This window comes from Phoca vitulina, unplaced genomic scaffold (assembly GCF_004348235.1).
Source record: "Phoca vitulina isolate PV1807 unplaced genomic scaffold, GSC_HSeal_1.0 scaffold3, whole genome shotgun sequence".
NCBI classification, from domain to species: domain Eukaryota; kingdom Metazoa; phylum Chordata; class Mammalia; order Carnivora; family Phocidae; genus Phoca; species Phoca vitulina.
In genome coordinates, this window is record NW_022589706.1 from 29,581,564 (window position 1) to 29,598,621 (window position 17,058).

Genomic DNA, 17,058 nt, shown 5'->3' on the forward strand with positions numbered 1-17,058 from the left:
CACACACACACACACACACACACACACACACACACACACACACACACGAGGAAAGAACACATCCCCCATCTGCCTGCAGATTTTCTCAGCCCGTGATAGAAAAAGCCAAGTGTATGATGTTGGCACGGCTGTGACCATGGGGCTTTAATTACATTGTGCAGAACCCAGAATCTAATAATAAAATCCACCAGACAATTGCTGGGCTCCTCAGCCGGCGCCTTTCCCTCCAAGTTCGCCCGGGCCTTCTGGGCAGGGTCTGCTGATGGCTCTTACAGGGAACCAGGCGGGGGCTAGCAATGAAACTTCATCCTTCCCTTTCCCCCACTCAAGCTCTGTTACGATTGCTTCTGGACATTAATCGGGCCCCATGATATTCTTAAAAGCTGCCTGAGTTCCCATTCACTGGAGAGACAAATGTAGTGGGAACTCAGAGGTTTTCTTTGATTTAGAAATTTCATTTTACTACCGGATAAGAGGGAAATCTTAATAAATAGAGTTTGCTCGGAGCAACTCTTCCTCTTTTCTCTTGTCTTCCTTTCTGTTTCTTCAGTTCATCTGTACTCTGTTGGCTTTTGAATAAAATTGCATGTTTTAAAATTTCTTGTGTAATTCCAAGAGCTTTCCAGACAGTAGGCATCACTGTGATCTGATCTCAGTTGTGGGAAAGCTGCCTTAGAGGAGGCCATCTAGTGCTCTCACCCAGTGTCAGTCTTTGGGGTCTGGTTCTAGTCCGGTGGTAGGCCCTGTGGTAGGGGCTGCGGGGGGACAGAGATGGGGGAGATGCAGCCCGTGCCCTCCAGGAGCTTCCAACTCAGAGAGATGGCAAGTGCCCAGATTATGGAGCCCCAGTGTGTTTGCATTAGAAGAGGTGGTAGGTAGAGACCATCTAATCCAATTCTCTCGTTTTAAAAGTGAAAGGAAAACCCAAAGTGCGTTCCTTACACCCGATCATAGAACTTGGTGACAGAGCAGGGAGTGGGTCCCAAGTCTGCCTGGTACCTACTGGGCTGTATGACAATTGCCTCTATTTTTAAACAACAACAACAACAATTTTTTCTTTTTCTTTTTTTTTTAAGATTTTATTTATTTACTTGAGAGAGAGAGCACAGAGAGAGAGGGAGAAGCAGGCTTCCCGCTGAGCAGGGAGCCCGATGAGGGATTCGATCCCAGGACCCTGGGATCATGACCTAAGCCGAAGGCAGACGCTTAACCAACTGAGCCACCCAGGCGCCCCACAACAATTTTTTCCTAATAAGTAAAAAGAAATGCCCTAGTGGGCCAATGAGCCAATGATAGAAAATCTTAAAGTAACATTGAAACCTTAGTAAAGCTAAATTGGATTATCTTTTAGGACTTAAGAAAACGTTTAAGTACATGGAGTCTTTTCAAGGCATTTAATCACTGTGGTTGAGTAGACACAACATAGACTTCCTATAACAGATAACTGCAACACACAAACACACACACACACCCCCCCACAAATTCCATGCCACGACGGAGGCCTATTGTATTTAGTCTAGCAGTTTGCTTGCAACTTGTATCTGATGCTTAATTCCTGCTCATTATCAGTTCAGCAATTGCCATTGCACTCATGATATAAACATTTTTAAAATCCATCGTTGTGTTTTTGTTTTTTGCATGAGGCTACATGTTAGTGCATTTCACCAACTATTCTAAATGGACATTCTATTACCACGTATATTTTGAAACCCAGGTCCATCAGTGGGAAGAAGCTGTGCTCGTCCTGTGGGCTCCCTCTGGGCAAAGGAGCTGCCATGATCATTGAGACCCTCCATCTCTACTTCCACATCCAGTGCTTTAGGGTACGTACGCACCACTCTCCTCTCCGAGTGATGTCTTCTGGCATCTTCTAGCATCGTTCTGTGCTGAGAAATTCCCTCGCGGAAATCCTGACGGCCTTTGCTCGTGAGGGCAGCCCCTCTAGGTTGTACACAAGTGTTCACAGAGCCCATCCTTCAGGATGATACTCTCCTCTCACACGTCCCTCTGGGACGTCAGGTTAGAAGAAGCAAAACGGATTTGTGCTGTGCGTCTGGGGTGCAGCATCTTTGCCGCTTCTGACACTCTTGTGACTTCACATCAAAGGTTTTTGTCTTTGAATGGAAGATTTTCTGTCAGCAGTGAATAGCTAGTTGCCTAACTGCAGGTCTCCAGATGAATATGTGCGTAATCACGGATTGAGTATCACTCCCTCTGGGAAGCTGCCCTGTCCCCCAGACCAAGTCAGTTGCCTTTACAGTCCTTAGAGAGCCTTTCCTGGTCCTTACCGCTCGCTTGTTTCATTGTTTAATTATCATCTCCTCGAATACACCGTCACCTCCATAAGGGCGGGGGCCATATCTGTCTGGCTCACCGTGATTTCCTCTGAACCTAGCAGGGATGGTGTCAGTCGTTTTCGATGAATGAATTGACCAATACACTGAAAATGAGGAGGCCTAGGTCCTAGTCCCACATCTCCTGCTAATAAGGTGTGAACCACTTCTAGCTCATTTATTATAAAATTTACAAGTTGGACTATATCGGCATTTCTTTTTTTTTTTTTTTCACTCATGGACACAATTCAAGTTAATATCTCATGTTGAAGCTAAACCCTCGAACTCTGAGTAAGAGTCATTTCTTTCTCTTCATCAAGCTAACGTGCTTTCTTTTCCCCTCTCGAATTTTGTTCGGTTTCTTTGTCGGTAGGTTCTTCAGCTATCAAGTAAACTTGCATGGTTTTAAAATAACTCCCACTTTACCTATAAGCTAAGAGAAAGTGAGTGAAGCCTCAAAATTATTAATGTAATATCAATAATTACTGGAAAGCAAAACTTACCATGGGCAAAACACAATATGGATACTTAATTAGACTCAACTTATCAATATTCTCATTGTAAAATGAAGCTAGATAATGCATATGCTAAATTGTCTAGGAGTGTTTTGAGGCTCAGAGAATATACTTTTTAAAATGTCCTGGCAATTCCAAGATAATGTGTTCCAACACCACAGTTTGTTCTCAGAGAATTTCCCCGAATGTGAAATAGTCCAGATGGCAAAGATTCTTTGCAGTTTCTCAAGGGAGAGAAGACTTGCCTTCTTAGCTATCAAAGCCTTTATTCTCGCTAATGATTCACTTCCTAGAGCTGATCTGACACTTTAAGGCACATCATCTCTTAGATTTATCCCCTACCCTGGAAGTCAGTGGAGCTTATAACATAATTTGGATGAAGCCTTCCTCTACCCCCGGGTGACCCCAGAGCATGAATCTGGGCTGGCCCTCTTCTCCTGAGCTGGGTCCTAACCCTCCCCCACTACCCAAAAGGCTGGCTTCTGAACCAACCTCCATTGCCACCTTCTCTGTTCCAGCCAATGCCTCCTTCTGCACGCAGGCTGACTTTGCTGCAAGGCGTTTTATTCCCAGTGGGTTTGTACCACTGGGTGTTACCGCTTTCAATGTGGAAATGTAAGGTGGAATAGCTATTTCCTAGTAATTCTGATCTGGTAGAACTCGCCAGCAATTCTGGAAAGCATTTAAAGATTATTCACAAACAAGTGTCAATTGATAATCCGTTGGCTGTGTGTTTCTTTAAAACCATGAGGACGTCATCTGTTTCAAACGGTTGTTCCATCTTGATTGAGATGTTTCATCTTGATTTGGGATCAACCTGACACCACCTACCAGCTTTACAACACTGGACAAGTCTGTGAGCCTCTGAACCAGTGTCCTTCCCTGTAAAATGCAAGGAGTTGGGATAAAATGCTAAAAGTGTATCATTGCTGTGAGTCAGCTCTTGGTACAACATCTAACACGTAGTAGGTGCTCAACAAATGTGGAGGTTGTAGAAATGACCATTGCATATTTGTGTGAACCGTAACTAAGCATTATAAAGAAATGCTTCCTTGTGCCCCTTATAACTTCTGTTCTTTCTGCCCTACAGTGTGGAATTTGTAAAGGACAGCTTGGAGATGCAGTGAGTGGGACGGATGTTAGGATTCGAAATGGTCTTCTAAACTGTAATGATTGCTACATGCGATCCAGAAGTAAGTACCGGGGGGCAGGGACAGGATACCTTGAGTTGAGTGGGTGTGATCACATGCCTTTTACAGGACCCAATTTAGAAATTCAACTATTCCTCCTCATTGATTGACACACCTACTCTGAGGGTAAGATTTATTAGAACTTGGGTAAAAGAAACAATAATGACATAACCCCTATTTACCACTTGTTTCTTACTGGAAGTTACTGTTACAGTGTGGCCAAATTCTTTTTATCCAGAAAATTATTTTTTATCCATTAATACACCAGGGAGGTAAAAACTGTAGACCAAGTTCGAGACGTTGCTTGAGATCACATAGAGATTTTGGTGAGATCGAAGGAAGATACAAGGTCTGTGAAACACTGTTCATTTGTGGAGGCATATCTTTAGAAGACCAGCACCACCTGGGATGGTTTAAGTGTGAAGAATGGCTCTCCAGTGTTCATCAAATCAAGCACCATGTCCTCAACATCCATAGGCCCTACAGTCAGGAGTTTCGTGACACGGTCTAGTTTTGTTCCCAACTAACTTGAGAGTTCCTTCAGAGCCAAGATGAGGGGTTCTACTTCTTTGTGAATCCCTGCCCCACACTCCTCCAAAATACCTTAGTACGTAAACAGAGCTTAACAAACCTGTGCTGCCCTGAAGCTCCTTTGAGCAGCCTGGGTCTCCTACCATAGAAGGTTCGTGTTGGTTTTGAGGGCACCAGGGGGCGCTGTTGCCCAGCGGCTATTTAGAAAATCTGCAAATAGCTAGGGGCTCACCTCTGAATCCTCCCTCCATCCTAAGTACAGTCCTTCTGGTGGGGAGATTTCTAGCAAATTCATCAGTTAGAAATTCCTCATTTAAAAACAATGGAAGTGAAGAGATGGAGTTTGAAATTCAAGAATCTTTTATTATTTCTCAAAGTAAGTGAAGGAACATCTTTAGTCTTTCTCACATGGGTCTCTAAATCTGCAAGACTGAAGACTTGAAGAGTGAAATTGAAATTAAGTTATTTTATTGCTATAGATTTAGTCAATTCAGAGAAGCATATGCCTATTTTAATAAAATAATGGGAAATAAGAATTAGATCAAACCCGGGTGGTTTTGATCTATGACAAACATTTGACTTAAAGTCAAAACAGTTCCAACTTTGAGCTGCTGCCCTCAAAACTGAACTATTTATACCACATATTATATATATTATACTGATATTAATTTTATATAATATATAATATTGATATAGTATATAATATTGATATCAACTTTATGCTATGTATTATACATGTAAAATATGGTATAAATAGTAAAAAAAAAAAGCTAAAATTAGCAACAAATAAAATAGTATACCATGTCTGATCCATAAGTTATATATACATAAGTTATATATAATATATATACGTAAGTTGTATATACATAAGTTATATAATATACGTCTATAATATATATTAATTATATTTATTTAAACTGGATTTTTATTTATTTTTATACATTACAATGGAAAACTAAGCCCTTTTCTCCCAGATTACAAAGTGATTTTAACTCTCATCTTGTACAAATTACTCTTTTTCTCAACCTCAGTGAATCAGATGAATGTGAATCATGGGACCAGAAGAGGGCGCTGTTAGGTTGAAGGACTGTAGAGACCGATTTGAAAAGTACTGGAAATCTGAATTTCTTTCATAATTTAAAGTGCTTGAAGGGTATCAGCAGAGAACAAACCTGAACCCTGAAACCTGACAGTGATCTGTTTTCATTCAGATTTTTATTTTAATTGAGAGAGTGGGTGATTCGTTGTCATTTCTTTTGGAAACTAGCTTTTTGGATCTAGGCCAGCAATTTTTCTCTTGTGTAAACAAATAAAAAGGGCCTTAACTGCTTTTAATTCCAAATCTAAAGACAAGAACCATGGAGTTATAATCATCTATAAGAGGTTATAAATTATAATAGCCTCATAATATAAAAAACAAAGTGATTTGGAGGTAGACTAAAATGATTTTATTTTATATAAAATATTTTACTAGGTTTTTTTTTTTTTGGATACTAAGAAGAAAGCAAGAAGGCTTATTACTTCTCTGCTTAGATGACTTCTGTAAACATTCAAAGGAATAAGTCAATATAATTATAAATGGTATAAGGTTAGAAAATTGGGTTGTTTAGAAAGATACCAAATTAAAAGTGAAAGTCTCCAAAATTAACCACTGTAATCACTTTCTCATTATTTCTTAGAATGTATGTTTGTCTATGTGTACGCACACGTGCGTGCACGCATATGCATGTGATACAAATCTACCTACCTTCTGTTTTTTATTTCACGAAGGTAATCACATAGTGTTCTGTACTTTTTGTTGCTCTTGTGTTTAACTTAATCATATATTATGGCAATTTTTTCTTTTTTTTTTTTTTGGCAATTTTCTCATATAACATATTCTTTCTCCTCATTCTTTTGAGTGCCTTTTTAATACCTGAATACAATCCCATTGTGTGGACTTAACATAATTTCAAACTAATTTCTCTGTGCATGGGCACTTCGGTTATTTCCAGTGTTTTAATATTTTTGTAAAGACCCCAGTGAACATCCACGTGCAGATGTCTTCACGAACTGTTGAAAGCATTTCTGTAGGGTAGATTCTGAGCAGTGGGACTGCTGAGTTAACAGTCATGTGCTTTTAAAATTTTCAGACACCTTGTCTAATTATCTTCCAGAAAAGTGTACTCTCCTTGCAAAGTGCATAAGAGAGCCTCTTTCTCTCTCCATGTCCTATGTCAGTTCTCCATAGCATCAGACTTCTTAAATTTCCACTATGTTGCGTGGGGAAGGGAAAATCACACTGCTTTGACCTGTAGGTCTTTAAGGGAGTTTGAACATCTTTTCATATGTTTATTGACCATTCTGTTTCTTTTTTACTATAAAAAATTTATCTTTCTTCTCTATCCTTTGCCCATGGTTCTAGTGATAATTGATTCGTAGGAGTTCTTTGTAAATTAAAGACATTTTCCCTTGATTTTATATTTGCTGCTTATTGCAGTTCTCATTGGTCTTTCTACTTTGTGAACTTTTTTTCATAGAAAAGAATTTCATGTAAGGTAATTAAACATAACTTTTTTTTTTTTCCCTTTTTGGATTCTGGATTTTGTGTCCTGCTTAGAAAAACTACTCCAAGGATTTAGCTGAGATTTCTCCTAGAATTGTTCTTTATTTCCTTTTTCACATGTAGCTATGTGATCATCAGAAATATATTTTGGGATAAGAAATGAGATAGATGTCCAGCTTTATTTATTTATTTATTTATTTATTTATTTATTTATTTATTGCCAATTAGCAGTTGTGCAAATATAACTTAAGAATCCCTTTTTTTTTTTCATTAATTTGAAATGCCAGCTTTCTCATAAACTAAGTTCCCATAAATATTTGGATCTATTTCTGGATGTTTTATTATGTCATATTAACCTATTTATTCTCTAGTATTGAATAGTTTTAATTATTATAGCTTCTTAATATGTTTAATATTGAGTAATAATGACCACTTTCTTTCCAATTGTTTTTTCCAATGTTTCCTAACTCTTCTCTCATATTTATTTTTCCAGATAAATATTATGTTGGGCTAAACTTTACTTAACACATGACAGGGACAATGACCAGCATATCTGAGAATAGTGTTCATTTCTTTCTTGGTGTCAGAAGAAAAAAATATATAGCTTAAGAGTGAATTAGCGGAGGGGATAATAGTTGGCTCAAGAAGTATAAACACACTTGAATTGATTGAGTATATCCCAGCTGCAATTTAAAAAAAAAAAGTCAGAATGGAAAGAAATGGCTAAAAAATCATTTTTCTTTCTTTTTTATTTGATTTTGATCTGAGTTGGGGGGGGGGATGGGTAGATGGAAGGGATGGTTTACATCACGGGCATTCTAAGTGAAAAAAAATAATTTCATTGTGTGGAATAACAAAGCCTGAATATATAATCCTATTTTCTTCAAGTAACTAGTCACATTTAAGTGAAATTTTTCTCTTGGAGGGGAGAAATAGCATAACAGCATATTAAAATGCAATTCCTGAAAGCAATGTAAACAGTTTTCAAGTTCATATGTAAATGGGACTGGAAGTGCAAAACCAGTCAGCTGCCACCAATCAAGCTGTCCCATGGCTAACTCGTGCCATTTGTGCTTGGATGTTGGGTGACTGTGTCTCTGTGTCCATCATTCATTCTGGTGAAATGCATTTAACGCAAAATCCCCAGGGTCTTTTCCAGTGTTGCGATTGCCTCATTACAACTCTAGTGCCTCCAATGGAGGGGGAACTTTGTGAAGGTTTCAGCAGGAAATATGGAACCCAAACCATCCTTCTAGATGGAGTTGCCAGATAACATACAAGATGCCCCATTAAAATGTTTTTGCCCTATTAAATCTGAATTTCAGATAAACAATGATTTTTTTTTTTTTTTAAGTAACTGTAGGTCCCAAATATTGCATGGTCAGGATTTAGCACAAGTATATCTCAAATATCCCGTGGGATATACTTATACTAAAAAAAAAAAAATTTTTTTTTTTTAAATTTGTTGTTTACCTGAAGCTCAAATTTTGTTGGGTGTTCTGTATTTTTATTTACTGAATCTAGCAATCCTATTTGTATGAGTCCTTCTGTTGCAATGTATTCCTCCTGTTGCAATGTATTTATTCATAGGGAAACCAAAACCTAAAGGACCAGAGAAGAGAGATCATTTTCTTGTTTATTTACCCCCAGAAGACAAGGTAGAAAATTTAACGAAGATGATTTGGTTTAAGGGTGAAATCCAGAGGATTTCAACCAAACTTGACAGGGCAGATGACTCCCCAGGGCTCCTTGTTACGTTCTGGATGGGACTCAGGAGTGCATGTCTGACAAGCTTCAGGTGATGCCAACACTGCTCTTCCCTGGGCCACACTTTGAGCAACAGAGGGGGACAGATTCCCCCTCCGAGGGAGAAGAGATTTGGGCAGAGGTCATTACTGATGCTGGAAATGTGTAAATGCTCTGAGGCAAGAAGTGTCGATACTCTAACCAAATGTTACCCCGTGTTCTCTGTCGCAGGTGCTGGCCAGCCCACAACATTGTGACGTGGTTTTCAAGCTTCCAGATCACTCACCATTTCTTTCTCGAGGGTGTCCCCTGGCGACCGTTTAACCAGATCCCCAGTGCAGGGGCTTCTTGGCATTTATCTAATTTCAGAAAGGCTGTTCTAAAAGATGCTCTCTGTTCTTCTCTAGCGCAGTGTTTGTGTTCTTCCCGGTTTTTTGTTTTGGTTTTGATTTTTGTTACATTTTGGTTTTACATTTGCACAGTCTATACAAAAGAATACGGAAGTGTCATGATCCCGTAATTCACAAAACGGTCGTAGCGTGAGCCAACAGGCTTATGGTTTCAAATGTGTTCTTCTCTTCTCTGAGAGTTCGTGAGATGAATGATGCAATAAACCTGTTTTGTTTCAGTAGTTCTAGGAATTAAACACTTCATGTTTACAGAATTGAGCTGCAGAAAGTGCAAGACATGCCAATTTGAGATCTTTCGTCTTCTAACAGAAGCATACGATTCATGCATTTCAGAAACTAAAAATCACACGGTAGAGCTCTGAGCTATAACTTGTTTTTAACGCAGAGACGCTAGTCTGATAATATATACTATAATCCCGAGACATTTGTTACTTACCTTTGGAGGTAGAAGTCCTACCAATAAATTATTGCACCGTTAGTATTAGATTTTGTGTGCTTTGGAAGTTCTGTGATTCATAGAGCTGGCCCATCAAATAAAGCGAACCCTTGCAATATCAGCTAGACTTACACTGTGGGGATGTTGCCCAAGGGTAGGAAGAAACTGTAAGGAAATATTTCAGTCATCGTCTCCAAAGTTATTACCAAAATCAGTGAAGAAGTTTAATCTCCAGAAGAATGGTGGGTCAGTGATAGCCGTGAGGGCTTTGTTGCTTACTTCTCTTCAGGCTGTAGATTGAATAAGAGACTCCGTATGAGGCCTAGGGAAGCTCTCATCAAGATTAGTCCATCGTGAGGTGTGACCAGGGCTCACCCTTGCCTGCAAGTTCTCCTTGAGGGCCCGAAGCAGAGGGGTCTGAAGCAAAGCGTTAAGACCCTCCTCCTAGAATCCAATGACATATGTCGTGATGAGCCACCGATGTGCAATCAGCAAGAACCTCCAGCTCCCAGTGCGCCCGGCCCACTGCAGTGGACATCTGCTCTCTCCCATTTTCCTGTATCACCAACACAATTCTGCAGTTCTGGACCTTGCTCATGGAGAAGTTTAGAGTGGAGCTCTTGTGGCCAGCTGGGTTATTGTCTGCCCTGTGTGATGAGTTTCCGCTGGCCAAGGAAGGATTCAAGTTACTAAAAAAGCATCATGTTTTAGATCTCCAGGCTGTTTTCTTTAAGACTGGGGAAAGGGGAACTATTTATTCTGCCTTAAAATGATGGCAAATAAGTGAAGATGACATTTTGTGAATGTAGACTATGGATATACTCCTAATAGGTTAATGTAGTCATAAAAGGAGATCAAGTAGATGTTTTTCTGTTTATGTAAGCAATAATTTTTTTTCTGTGTCTTATCAAGTATGGCTAGCAATTATTTATTTACATGCTAGACTGTTCTCTGCATGCAGGTTCCATGTTAAGTGCAGAAATTTCCTCAGCCACTGGAGGTATCTTGACCATTTTGTCATTTGGATGAGCTGTTGTTAGATTGAAATTTACACATCATTTCATTAAAAAATTGTGCCTTAGAAAATGCGAAGCTGTTGCACATAGTGATGAATTATGGACACAGTACATTGAAGAGAGATGAAATCACTTCCAAGTCACCAAGACTTTTCATGGAGGTGTTTGCTGTTTTACAGGAAAAAAAAATATTAAAGAAAGAAAGAAAAATAGAAAAAAAATTAAAAAGTAAAAAGTTTTGAAAATGTACAGATTAAGTTCAATATTTTGATTAACCACCTGCATGTTTTATTAAATATTTTGATAATGTGATGTTTACACTTTGCATGATATTAGCAGAGTACTTTACCACAAATAATGCACAAAACATGTACAATATGATCATTCATAACCGATTTTTATAGAATACTTTTTACATGTGGAACTCCATCTGTTATGTAAGGATTATATGAATATTGCACATTCTCCTCTGGTTTCACAAACCCATTTATACATATTTCTTAGTGAGACTCATTGTACATGTATTGAAGCCTGAATCGAGTCAAGAAAAATAAAGCCCCATTCTCCAACTGCGAAATGTGCTTTCCCATAATGAACAATAGTCACCAGCACAGAATAATCTCCAACATTTTCTAAATTCTAATTGCCAACTGTTTCTATTTATATTTGATTTATATTTCATTTGGAGTCTGTTACATGGCAGCTCGGGCAGACTAGATCTTGTTTTTTCCAATGCAGCGTAATGAGTATGATCTATTTCTTTTCAAATAATCTTTGAGATCCCAGGGAAAAAAAATGCGCTGCTCTCTTGAGCTATGATGGAAATGCGTTTGTTTAAAAAACAGATGAGGCAAGTGAGTGATTTATTGCTCCTGAGAAAATATATCTGGTTTTTTTTCCCCTCATACTCCAAAAGCTAGTCCTTTCTCTTTCTTAAGAAAAAATGAGTAACTCTTTGTTTTTCACTAGCAAACTTTCATGTCATTTCTTCATTCTTTCTATGTAGTGTTATTAATGCAATACATATTATAGTTATCTATACATAGTGTAAGACTTAACAAACTGAAATGATCCACCTCATATGTGAGTCCGTCCAAAAGATGTTACTGCTCTGGGTGGGCCAATGTTCTATATCAGTTATACTAACCTTCATTTAAAATATTTATTCTAAAATGCCTCTGAGAAATAGTAAAAAAAAAAAAAAAATTAAAAGTTGTCTAAAATGCAACAGCTTTTATAGTAAATGTACATTTATAAATAAAATACTCAAATCAACTTTGTATTCCATTAATTGGGGGGCAGGGTGGAGGGGTCAGCTTTCTTACTTGGGGAAGAGCAAATCAAGCTCTCTCTCTCATAGCTTTCGGTCCGGGGTTCATAGTCAGATGATGGCAATGAAGCATATTTGCATATGCATCTTGAGGTCATTTTTGAGGTCAACTATTTAAGGCAAATTTTTTTTTGAGGTCAGCTATTTAAGGCAAATCAAACTTAGCACTAAGGAATTGCTTCCACTGAAGGATTCAAACTCCTTGAAATGGGACACCCAATCACCAGGAGAGACCCTGCAAATGCCGATGGAAATTAGTTGAAACAACCAAATGCTGGTGCATTTCCAGCACTGGCCAGAGAGAGCCAATCTAGTGAAGTCGCTAGATTCCGCCCCTGTCCTTAGTGCTTCTCCAGTGTTCCCTCTCGCTGTGTATGTATAGTCATTTCACTGAGGGCTTTTTTCTCCACTGTTGAATCAGGAAATTTGCTACAAAACAGAGGCTTTCTGCTGATGCCGTGAACTTTCCAAAATACACATGTACGATGCCTGGCCCTCGGTCCCAGGTTTGCAAGTGGTGGTGGTAATAGCAAGCCAATTCTGTGAAAGCTCCCATCGCCCTAAGATGCAATGTTCTAATTGCCACCCCAATTTGTATTCTGGTTCTTTTTGCCAAGGGAGGTAGGCAGCTAGTAGTTGCTACTGTTTCCATAAATAAGTGACTTCTTTCCCTTGCCTAAGAGAGTTTGAATAGCTATCAGAGTGGTGGCATATATCCATCGTTACTTAAATGAGAGTCCGTTCAACTACAATGCATCAAAACAAAGAGAAGATTGTTATCAAAACATGTGCTCTCTAGAGAATGTCTTTACCAAAAGAATAACATTCTACCTCAGCTGAACTAGCTTTCTTTCCACTGACTTTCTTCAAGACCTAAGGACTTCTTTGTAGGGTCCTAATTTAGACCACAAAGCATCCCTCCCCATCCTTTGGCATTATCTATGTCAAGGGTTACAAACTCACGTGACTGGAGGGACCAGTTATGCACTGTAAATAGGAACCAAAAGTGGGTAATACAGTGGTGTAGACCATAGCAAACTGACAAATGAACAGTTCTGTCTAAAGAAGGAGGTGGCTACCTGAGTCCAGGCAATTGTTTTCATATGAAATCTCCAGCCTTTTAAATGTTGACAATTCAAAACACTTTCCAGTGTGTGCCAACCCAACTTGTGAGGCTCCACAAAATACATCTGCAAGTCTAAGTTTGTTCCCAGGCAGCCCACTCGTTTGCAACCCACAATTAAATCTTCTCTTGGCTTTCCTGTCAGCTCCTACACACTTGCTCTCCTAAGCGTCATTTCCTTTGACAAACATATTGAGAAATAGCTAAGGAAAATATTTACTTTCGGAATGTCTTGGGTCATTCCAAGAAAGAAGCTCAAAGAACCATCAATCAGCCGGTTGTATTGCTACGATTCATAACACTTTCATGCAGCATTATTTGTGTATTTTCACCAAAGACTGCTATTTTAGAAACACCCATGTTCAGTGTTTTGCCAAACCACGCCCTTCCCCTTAATAGTTTTCTCTTCTCTTCTGAGTGACTCAAAAGGACAGGAAAATGTGCATACATAACAAAGTAGAACTTTCCCTAAACTTCTTGAGCATCGTTTCATCAAATGTAGTTGTTCCAGCATTGTTTCGTTTATCAAAAAGCATTTTTGAGGCACCTGGGGGGCTCAGACAGTTAAGCATCTCCCTTTGGCTCAGGTCATGATCCCCGGGTTCTGGGATCGAGCCCCGCATCGGGCTCCCTGCTCGGCGGGAAGCCTGCCTCTCCCTCTGCCTGCCACTCCCCCTACTCATGCTCTCTCTCTCTCTCTCTGACAAATAAAATTAAAAAAAAAAAGGCATTTTTTGGCATGTATATATACACCTCCCTATTCTATAGATGAGAAATGAGGTATAAGAGGAGTAAGTGACTTACTCTGGATGAGTATAAAATTTTACATAACTCTGTATTTCACCAACCGTCTCCAACCGGGGGGACTAAGTAAACCTCCTATTCAACTGTGCCTGGCTCTCGTGTCCGGGACCTCACACGAGACCAACTAGGTGGACCTCTGAGCATAGCTGGAATTTGGCAGAATTTAATCTACACTCAAATGGGGAGCAGAACATTCTTTTTATAGTAAATGTATACTTACAAAATTCTCAAATGGACTTAGAATTCCATTTTTACCTCTTAGGGTTTGATTTCTTTCTCTGAGCAGGGAGACGAGAGCTGGCCCTTGTGACATGGCGTTGGGCATCTTAGCATTTGCTGGAAAGGGTGCTCTCCAGCCAACCACACTCCTGGCCAGAACCCCATTGACCTCTGCCCTGACACACAACACTCCCAAAGCCTCTCTACCCTCCCCAGATCCAGTCTCCAGACCTGGGAAAAAGTAGCCTGCCTGATAACACGTTTGTCCAGCCCAACCTTTGTTTCACAACGGGAACTCCACTTTCTCAAACTCAACAGCAAAGGCCTGAACAAAGGAAGGGCCTCTTTCTAACCACTCCGATGGGGAGATGACCCTGAGGACACAGCACAGTGATTCCTATGTCACAATATTATTTCACTATCAGATTCACGGACAACATTAAATCAAGGCATTTCATCTTTCCAGCAGGAATAATGACATTATCCATGAAAACCTGTTTTCTTTATTGTCTACCAAGGAGCCAGAGAATTATTTCAGTGTCCCCTGTTGGTTTAGAAAATACTGTGGCTGGAAAGTGACTGAAGTATAGCTCTAGGAAGCCCCATAAACATTTTATCCAGCACTACACTCCCACTTCCTATGAGCCAGCATGCATTCCTATCCCGAGCTCTGATCCTGGAGCATTCAGCAGTTCCTCTGAATCCATGAAAAGTTCTGGTAATATTTCATGTTTTCCAATACTTTGAAGACTGAGAAGCTACACCTTGTTTATATGATAACACTCTGGGAAACAAGTGGAGTGTTTGATTAGCTAAATGTGGAATGCTTATTCTGAGATGATCCAAGAAAAGGAGGAATAATCAAGGTAATTTGCCTTATCAAACAGTAAAATTTACTATAAAGATAAAAATAAACAAGTACTTATCTTGGGCAAGAATTAATAAACTAATTATAATTAACACAGCAAAGTATATGGCCCAGAAATAGACCCAAATAAGGATGAAAATTTTAGTGTATAATAATAATGGTATCACAAATCAGTGGCTAAAGGAGGAACAGTTAATTGTCACCTCTTCACAATAAAATTAATCCCAGATGAATTAAAGTGTTAAGTGAAAAAGAAAAAAAGAAAGAATGATAGGTTTAAATATGTTCAAATACATAATAAAGGGAATTTTAAGCAAAATTTAAAAGTGATGAAAAACTGGGGGAAATATTCCCAACAAAGAAGACAAAGGTTAGTATCTTCAACATAAGAAGCCCTTTGCAAATCAATAGAAAATGGGCAAAAGGACATTAAAAAGCTGGACATAAAAGAAATATAAATGGCCAGTAAACATGAAAAAAATGTTCAACTGTAATGGTGATCAAAGAAATGTAAATTAAAACAACAGTAAGATAAGACTCTCCCTACACCCCCCAAAATAGAAAGTCATTCAATCATACTAAGAACTAAAAACGTCCGTATCACAAAAAAATTTCTTTAAAGGCTACAAACCAAGAGAAGTTTTGTCACAGGTACAACCAACAAAGAATTAGTACCCAAGCTGTATAAGGAATTTCAAAATATCAGTAAGAAAAATACGAAGAGGTCAATTAAAAAAATGGACAAAAAACATGAAGAGTGAGATCATAGAAAATATGAACAGCAAGAAAAAGCAAAAATATATTCAATTTCATTAAGAAGAAAATGCAAATTAAAACCATTATGAGATGTCATTTTATGCCCACCAAATTGATAAATATTTAAAGCTTTGATGACACCAAGCGTTGGTAAAGATATGAAGCAATGGAAACTCAAACACTGCTGATAAAAATGTATATTGGTAAGAGGTTAATATCCAAAATATATAAAGAACTTACACAACTCAACACTAAAAAAACAACTAATCTAATTTAAAAATGGGTCGAGAACCTGAATAAACATTTTTTCCAAAGAAGACATGCAGATGGCCAACAGACACATGAAAAGATGCTCAACATCACTCATCATTTTCCTAATCTCATTTCCTATCTCATTGTGATATCAGCTTACACCTATCAGAATGGTGAAAATAAAACACACTTAGAAACAAGTGTTGGTGAGGATGTGGAAAAAAGGAAACCCTCATGCTCCATTGGTGGGAATGCAAATTGGTGCAGCCACTGTAGAAAAGAGTATAGAAATTCCTCAAAAAAAAAATTAAAAATAGAACTACCATATGATCCAGTAATTCCACTACTGGATTTTTATCCAAAACAAAACAAAACAAAACAAAAACACTAATTCAAAAAAATACATTGACCCCTATGTTTATTGCAGCATTATTTACAATAGCCAAAATATAAAAGCAACCCAAGCATCCATTGATAGATAAATGGATAAAGAAGATGTGCTTTACACACACACACACACACACACACACACACAGAGGAATATTATTCAGCCATAAAATAGAATGACAACTTGCCATTTGCAACAACATGGATGGTCCTAACGTGAAATAAGTCAGCCAGAGAAAGACAAATACCATATGATTTCACTCCTATATGGAATTCAAGAAACAAAACAAATGAACAAAAAAAAAAAGAAAGAAAGAAAGAAAGAAAAAAGAGACAAACAAAAAACCCCACTCTTAAATACAGAGAACAAAATGGTGGTTGCCAGATTGCAGAGGTGGTGTGAAATAGATTTTTTTAAAGAATATATATTGGGGGGCGCCTGGGTGGCTCAGCTGTTAAGTGGCTGCCTTCAGCTCAGGTCATGGTCCCAGGGTTGGACCCCTGCTCAGTGGAGAGCCTGCTTCTCACTCTCCCACTCCCCCTGCTTGTGTTCCCTCTCTCGCTGTCTCTCTCTCTGTCAAATAAATAAGATCTTTT

The 17,058-nt window shown here is 38.7% G+C and overlaps 1 protein-coding gene across 8 annotated transcripts in view; it reads left to right on the plus strand.

Moving 5' to 3' along the window:
- Positions 1-11,928, plus strand: part of LIMCH1 (LIM and calponin homology domains 1) — a 319,011-nt gene extending 307,083 nt beyond the window's left edge. For all 8 annotated transcript variants that reach the window (XM_032400265.1, XM_032400257.1, XM_032400260.1 and 5 more), the window contains 3 exons: positions 1,715-1,823; positions 3,939-4,041; positions 9,092-11,928. In XM_032400265.1, the coding sequence (XP_032256156.1) occupies positions 1,715-1,823; positions 3,939-4,041; positions 9,092-9,117 (238 nt within the window). In that variant the 3' untranslated portion in view covers positions 9,118-11,928. The remainder of the gene's footprint in view (positions 1-1,714; positions 1,824-3,938; positions 4,042-9,091) is intronic.
- Positions 11,929-17,058: the final 5,130 nt, after the last annotated feature.